At 31.3% G+C, this 8,949-nt stretch overlaps 1 protein-coding gene across 1 annotated transcript in view; it reads left to right on the forward strand.

Annotated features, from left to right (window-relative positions):
* LOC120457662 overlaps window positions 1–6,055 on the forward strand; it is a gene marked incomplete at its 3' end in the record, with an annotated part of 132,965 nt that extends 126,910 nt beyond the window's left edge. The window contains exon 5 of the mRNA XM_039645158.1: window positions 5,832–6,055. Within this exon, the coding sequence (XP_039501092.1) occupies window positions 5,832–6,055 (224 nt within the window). The remainder of the gene's footprint in view (window positions 1–5,831) is intronic.
* Window positions 6,056–8,949: the final 2,894 nt, after the last annotated feature.

Raw genomic sequence — 8,949 nt, forward strand, 5'->3', positions numbered from 1 at the left:
CGTCGAGAGTTGCTAAAAGTACTACCGGTCTGGAGAAGTGGTTGCCTTGTTGGCTGCTGAGGGCTTGGCTGACGACTTCTTGTATTGCTCCAATGGTCGACCTGCCAGGTCTAAAGCCGTGCTGCCTCGGGGAAAGGCCACCCCCTCTTTCGATTGCTGCTGATAGTCGCGGCTTAATCATTTTCTCCAGTAGTTTCCCGGTTGTGTTTAGCATGCAAAGTGGTCGAGAAGCTGACGGGGTTAAGGGATCCCCCTTTCCTTTGCTTATCAGGACTAAACGTTGCAGCTTCCAGGTATCTGAAAATTTCCCGCTGGTAATGCACTCGTTATACATATCCAGCAGGATTTGGGGTCTGTTCTCGGCAATCACTGTTAGGACCTCTGCTGGGATATTGTCGGGTCCTGGGGCCTTCCTCCTTTTTAGCGTTTTTGCCGCTCTCTGTAGTTCATCTACTGTGAAGAGCTCGACTTGTTCATCTGCTATTGGTGTGGTACTTCTAGAAAAACTATATGTGTGGTCGGGGAATAGTGCTTTAGCTATGTGGTCCATTTGTCCTTCCTCCAGGTCCGGTGTTGTACTTCTTGCTCTAAGCTTCTTCATCACAATTTTATACCCCATACCCCATGGGTCAGTATTGACGTCGTTACAGAGGCTTTTCCATTTCGGCCTGCTGGCCACGCTAAGTTCAGTCATAAGTTCAGTCAATTTGGAGAAGCAAAAGAAAGAAGTTACAAATTAAATAAACGGAGCTATGCTCCACAACAAAACCAAAAATAAATATTGAAATGATTGCTGGCGGATTTCTGATCTGTACATCATATATTCTGTTCCCATGTCCGTAATAAACGTCTACATTGGACCGTATTTCAGGACTGTATTTCTGAAAGCGTTTCCGAACATATGAAGTACATATATTCTTGATGTTTTATATTCTCAGGATCAATAGCGGATTTGAACTGGCCGTGTCCATCTGTCCGTATTAACGCCTCGAACTCAGGAACTATATAAGCTAGAATGTGAGATTCATCATGCAGCTTCAAAAGACATAACCGCAGGGCAAGCTTGTTTCAAAATGTTGCCCCGCCCACTCTTACGCCCACACTTTTGCAAATTTTTTTCTGTATGCAATTTTATTCTTTATATGTATGTCTTGTAAATTTGTATCCCAAAAAAGTTTTGGCCACGCCGACTCTAGTGCCCAGAAGTCGTCCAAAACTTTTTTATTTAATTATTTTGTTTCCCCAATTTCTACCAGTATTTTATAAAATGTTGAAATTTCTTGTTCGCACTTCCACTAGCAATTCGAATAAGCATTTTCTCTTGTTTTAATCATCTTTTAAAATATTTTCAAAGACGTTTTCCCAAAGTGCCAATTTAAGTTGGTTTATTTTATATAAACCAACAATTTCAAGCCCTCGGAAAAACTAAAAAAAACCTTAAATCAAGATTACCATTAGTGTACAAGTCACCAATGTCATAACATGCAGCGATTTACAATCCATGTACTTTATTTCTTAGGCCATTTTATGGCAGTAATCTTGTTTTTTGATATCTTTCGATATCATTATACTTCTATTTCTATTATTGAGTTCATTGATTGTTATTCTGGACAGAGCATCGGCTACATGCTTTTACTTCCCCTTGTATTGTACCGTTAACTCATATTCTTTCCAGCCCAACCGAATTTTTGTGAGTTTGGAACTTTTGTTTCTCATTGAAAACAGGTATATTAGTTGTCACTTTAAACTAAGGCATGCCTATATTATGTATGGTCGGTCTGAAATGATTTATTATCCAGTGCTGCTAGTAATAAATCATAAATCATAATAGCTGCTAGTTCCTGTTTTGTTGTCGACTTACTACTTATTATACTTATTACTGTATTGATATTGTACCGCTCCTCATACTCGTTTACTAGGATCTGTGGTTGTGAAAAATTCTTTGCTGAAATCTGGGTACTGAAGAAAATTATATTAATTCCCTTTTAAGATATTCGAATCCCTCATTGCATTTGTTTGCATTGTTTAAATGGGACATTTTTTTTGCAAAGCCTTGTAAAGAGGCGTGTATCTTTTTGAAAAAAATTAATGAATCTCCTGTAATAGTTGCAAAATGCAACAAGTCTTCTTCTGTCTTCGCAAATATACAATGCTTCGCCTGTATTTGCAAGTTGGGGGTACTTTAAATCATATGTAGAGTCATCTGATTGTATACCTTTATCTTTACATTTGTGACCTAAATAAGTAACCTCTTTCATAAAGAAAGTATATTTTACTGAATGTAGTGGCGTACACTCAGGGAAAAATTAACGCTTTTCGATATCAAATCAAGAACACTAAACCAACTGTTCTAGTTCGTTGTGTTAACTTATAGTCTAGTATTACAAGCAGGATACTTCAACACCATGTACAGCGTGATTATATGCAATCATCCAATACGCAATATGCACATATTGACTGCTGCACAGAAATGACCGGCAATTTGAAAAGTGTGTTATAATATAACAGTTGAAACCGATATCCAGGAAATAATAACCGAGGAAATTACCAAAACTGAGGTAACGGGCGAGGTAAATATAATAACTATAATGACAATTATAGAGTCCGAGGTGGTTATTGTGGCAAAAAAAGGAGAGCCAGCTGAATAATAATAGAGGTGCATGTTTCTATAGAGGTATACAGAACCAAAATTATAACCAAACTCGGAATTACAACAAAAACAATAGAGAACGCTATAGTCGAGTTCCCCGACTATTCGATACCCGCCCACAAACCGCCCAAAACTGCCACGCCCACACTTTTGAAAAATGTTTTGATATTTTTTAATTTTTGTATTGGTCTTTCCATACAGGTCCATCCACCATCCAGCACAGACAACCGATCGGACAAACGATCATCAAGCAATTCGTGTATTCGTCGAATGGGCTCAAAATAAGGTTGCCGTTGTTTCCGAATGTCATAGGCGAATATTGTTTAGCGATGAAGCGCACTTCTGCTTGAATGGCACGTCAACAAACAAAACCTCTGCATTTTGAATATAGCTTATCCCCAAGTATATGTCAAAACACCGTTAGATCCAGAAAAACAGACAGTTTGATGCGCTTTATGAGGTGGTAAAATCATGGGTCCGTACTTCTTTAAAATCGATGATGGCCAGAACGTTACAGTCAATGGTGATTGGTATAGAGCCATGATTACTTACATTTTCATTCCTGAAATGAACAACCACGATGTCCAGGAGGTGTTCAAACCATCGCAACTGCTACACATCTTTTGCCAAAAACCATGTTTGGCTGCCTAATTTCATTATTATGCAACAACTTGCGTCCTTTTTTAAAGCATTCTACCAATATTTGAGCATGCCTATTGATATTTCCCTGTTGTACTTGGCTATTTTGGCTGACATTCGTTCGACTTGTCAAATTCCGTTTTAGTCTCTTTCGGTTCTTTCATTATTGTATGCCAATCCATTTATATTGTTCAAAACGACATCAATTAATATGTATATATATGCGGACTAAGAATACCGTAGTTTGTCCTAGACCTCAGTGATTTCGTTGACTAAACTATTCCTCTTTCAATATTTAACCAATAAATGGCTTGTTACTGAATCTTTCTTTGTAACGAACAACGATGAGCCGATGGTCGTCCCTGGTGATATATCCGCACGCATTTTAGTCCGACTCTATCTCGTCAGCGAGTCATATCAGTCATATCTGTACGAATTAAAAGTCTATGCGTGCGAATTGGCAACGAGCCCAAATCAGTCGTCCCTAGTGGTAGTTATGCTAAATGATAGAAGGATTAATAGGGAGTTTCTCTCAGTGCTTCCAAAATTTAAAGGTATTTCAAAGGTGAAGTTGTTTTTGCTTACGGCTCGAATCGTGGGAAGATAGACGCGATATAGAAGACAGTAAAGGACGAGGAAATACATATATGTATACTAGTAAGATCTAAGAATTTGTTAAATACGTTAGTATTGATCGCTTTAAGAACGACAGAGAGTCAGAATTAGAGATAATAGGATAGAATCTATTATAGTCAGAACATAATACTCTGTAGGGATCATGTATCTCATAATTAGATCAATATTGATTTAAAATTAAAGTTAACAGTGAAGTTTAGCCGACTAACCAAGTCAGGACTATCAACTTCACCACGAATAAGGTTAAAAATAAAGACTGTTCCAAGCATCGTTCTACGGTTAGCTAAGGAGAGTAAGTTAATTAACAGTAGTCTTCTGGAATAGGGAGGTAATCTAAGGTTTGCATTCTAAAGTAGAGAAGTTCTTTTGAACCGATTCAATGCGGTTCGAGTAAACTTCGTATTATTTCTGGTTTTGAAGCCAGGAAAACAAAAAAATTGGAGGGATTGAGAAAATCTAGAGCTGCCACCTTTTTCACAGTTTTAATTACCATGTTCGCATTTAATTATATCCGTTACTCGTAGAGTAAGAGGGTATACTAGATTCGTTGAAAAGTATGTAACAGGCAGAAGGAAGCGTTTCCGACCATATAAAGTATATATATTCTTGATCAGGATCAATAGCCGAGCCGATTTGGCCATGTCCGTCTGTCCGTCCGTCTGTCCATCTGTCCGTCCGTATGAACGTCGAGATCTCAGGAACTACTAAAGCTAGAACTTTGAGATTAAGCATACAGACTCCAGAGACTTAAAAGCAGCGCAAGTTGGTCGATTCATGTTGCCACGCCCACTCTAACGCCAAACCGCCCAAAACTGCCACGCCCACACTTTTGAAAAATGTTTTGATATTTTTTAATTTTTGTATTGGTCTTGTAATTTTCCATCGACTTGCCAAAAGTGTTGAAGACTCTCCTTCGCACTTCCACTAGCTGAGTAATGGGTATCAGATAGTCGGGGAACTCGACTATAACGTTCTTTAAGTAATTAAATTAAATATCATTATTTACAAACAATACTTTTGGCCCTCCCTTAAATTAATTAGTAAATTCTTATATATTTTATAACTTCGTTAGTGCCATCGTTCCACTTGTCGTCGTTTCACAATTTAATATCGTCTGTGAACTAGCAGTATTCTACGAAGACTGACCTCTCTCTTTTTATGCACGCTCGCTCGTCCCCAAAATCTATTGCGCAGCTTGCTCATGTCACACTTGCCATCCTGCGCTTTAGCACACACAGCCAATAGCCAGTCCAGTCTCGCTCACAAACTTCTTCAGTTGATGTACACAGAACGAACCAACGGAACAGGCAACACACCAAACACGTAGGCACGGGTCAGACTCAGTAATAGAATTTACAATTAGTCCTCTCACCGACTCTTGGAGTTATTAAGAACACAAGACAGCAATACCGGCTGTTCTGCTTTTTCTATCCTTCTTTATTACAATGTTGTCACATACAATATTCATGTTGCTGTACTAAATTCAAATAATGCTACCAATGCTCCGACAAGTATTTTTACCTCCCTGTTACGATTCACCAACATTATGGCAACCTTATCGCCCCCTTGCCAAATCGAAAATTGTTGTTGCCGACGGCAACATTTTGTTTGTAAAATCTCAGATGGGGTCAGGTATAAATGTTTTAAAAAATTACTAAGTGGCAGAATGGTCTTGTGGTGATGTGAAATAATCAATAATAATCAATAGACCACTGCGTAAACTATTTATTTCCCTTAGTAAAAAAGATCTGATTTGCTATAATCATTTCGGCCAGACAAAAGTGCCCCCTTTTACAAATCGAAAATTGAAAACTGGAGCACCAATTTTTTGATTTCAAATCGATTTGTTTTTCACTTACCACTATTTAATATTGGTATTTTAATATTTCTCCTTATTTATTTTTAGGAACTCTGTAAATACATGCGGGGAGAACTTAATGCAGAGCGTGAACTGCACATAATTCAGTATATTATTGGATTGGGCATTGAGAGGGAAGAATTACGAGACGAAATATTTATTCAATGCATTCGTCAATCAAGAAACAACCCAAATATTGATTGGACAGACAGAATTTGGCTAATTTTGTGTCTTTCCATTGTTGCTTTTCAACCGAGTAAACTTTTATTCAGGTAAGGAAGCGTTGTGTTTTAATATCATTTGAAGACCACATTTAATACATACCAAGATCAAATATAACATAGAGTATCGTAAAATGTTGATGATTTCGAAACACATGCAATCAAAGAATTTCTTCAGAATAAAATAGTGAAGATTGTAAATTTGGCTCCGTTTCTGGATATACTTGTGCGAGCTATCTCCAATTTACGGACGACATAAAATCAAAATTTCCCAAAGTAAACTATACTGTTTGACGATGTATGTTTGATGACGGGCTGGCCAATTTCATCTAAAAGATTCGTCAAAAAATTCGAGATGTATGCTCTCAGTAGCGTCGGGTTACCGTTAAGAATGTAGTCATACTAGAAATACTGACTAAACAATTATTTATGGTCGCATTTAAGAGGAAGCTTATATTACAATTGCACTGGGACATAATTGCTTTCTGACATATAGGGATAATTGTGCCACTACACCTCCCTCCTTTTAAAAAAAAAGGTAATATTATGTATGCCTTTGTATGCCTAAAGGTTTATATTTTGAAGCCAACCAACATAATACATAATACATAATACATAATACATAATACATAATACATAATACATAATACATTATATACAAATACTATAATTACATAATACATAAACATAATACATAATACAATACATAATACATAATACATAATACATAATACATAAACAATAATAACATAATACAATAATACATAAATAATACATAATACATAATACATAATACATAATACATAATAAAAAAACATAATACATAATAAAATACATAATACATAACATAAAATAAACATAATACATAAACAAAAAAATACATAATAATAATACATAAAAAAATACATAATACATAATACATAATACATAATACATAAAATAAACATAATACATAAACATAAACATAAAAAAAAATAAAAAAAAAACATAATACATAATACATAATACATAATACATTAAATACATAATACATAATACATAATACATAATACATAATTACAAAACATAATACATAATACAATAATACATAATACATAATACATAATACATAATACATAAAAATACATAATACATAATACATAATACATAATACATAATACATACATAATACATAATACATTAATACATAATACATAATACATAATACATAATACATAAAAAAAAAAAATAATACATAAAATAACATAATACATAATAACATAATACATAATACATAATAAAATACATAAACATACATAATACATAATACATAATACATAATACATAATACATAATACATAATACATAATACATACTAATAATACATAATACATAATCATAATACATTAATACATAATACATAATACATAATACATATATACATAATACATTAATACATAATACATAATACATAATACATAATACATAATAAACATAAAATACATAATACATAATACATAATACATAATACATAATACATAATACATAATACATAATACATAATACATAATAATAACAAATACATAATACATTAATACATAATACTATACATAATACATAATACATAATACATAATACATAAATACATAAATACATAAATACATAATACACATAATACATAATACACATAATACATAATACACATAATACATAATACACAAAATACATAAATACACAAAATACATAATATACATAAATACATAATACACATAAATACATAATACACATAATACATAATACATAATACATAATACATAAAAAAAAAAAAAAAAATACATAATACATAATACAATAATAACATAATACATAATACATAAAAAAAAAAAAAAAAAAAAAAAATAAACAATAAACATAATACATAAAAAATACATAATAAAAACATAATACAAAAAAAAAAAAAAAAAAATAATACATAATACATAAAAAAAAAAAAATACATAATACATAATACATAATACATAATACATAATACATAAAATAACATAATACATAAACAACAATACATAATACAAAAATAATACATAAAAAAAAAAAAAAACATAATACATAATACATAATACATAAACATAATAAAAACATAATACATTATACATAATACATAATACATAATACATAATACATAATACATAATACATAATACATAATACATAATACATAATACATAATACATAATACATAATACATAATACATAATACATAATACATAATACATAATACATAATACATAATACATAATACATAATACATAATACATAATACATAATACATAATACATAATACATAATACATAATACATAATACATAATACATAATACATAATACATAATACATAATACAAAAAAAATAATACATAATACATAATACATAATACATAATACATAATACATAATACATAATACATAATACATAATAATACATAATACATAATACATAATACATAATACATAATACAAATACATAATACATAATACATAATACATAATACATAATACATAATACATAATACATAATACATAATACATAATACATAATACATAATACATAATACATAATACATAATACATAATAATACATAATACATAATACATAATACATAATACATAATACATAATATACATAATACATAACATAAACATACATAATACATAATACATAATACATAATACATAATACATAATACATAATACATAATACATAATACATAATACATAATAACATAATAAACATAATACATAATACATAATAACATTAATACATAATAATACATAATACATAATACATAATACATAATACTTAATACATAATACATAATACATAATACAATACATATACATAATACATAATACATACATAATACATAATACATAATACATAATACATAATACATAATACATATACATAATACA

Source organism: Drosophila santomea, unplaced genomic scaffold (assembly GCF_016746245.2).
Source record: "Drosophila santomea strain STO CAGO 1482 unplaced genomic scaffold, Prin_Dsan_1.1 Segkk6_quiver_pilon_scaf, whole genome shotgun sequence".
Taxonomy (NCBI): Eukaryota; Metazoa; Arthropoda; class Insecta; order Diptera; family Drosophilidae; genus Drosophila; species Drosophila santomea.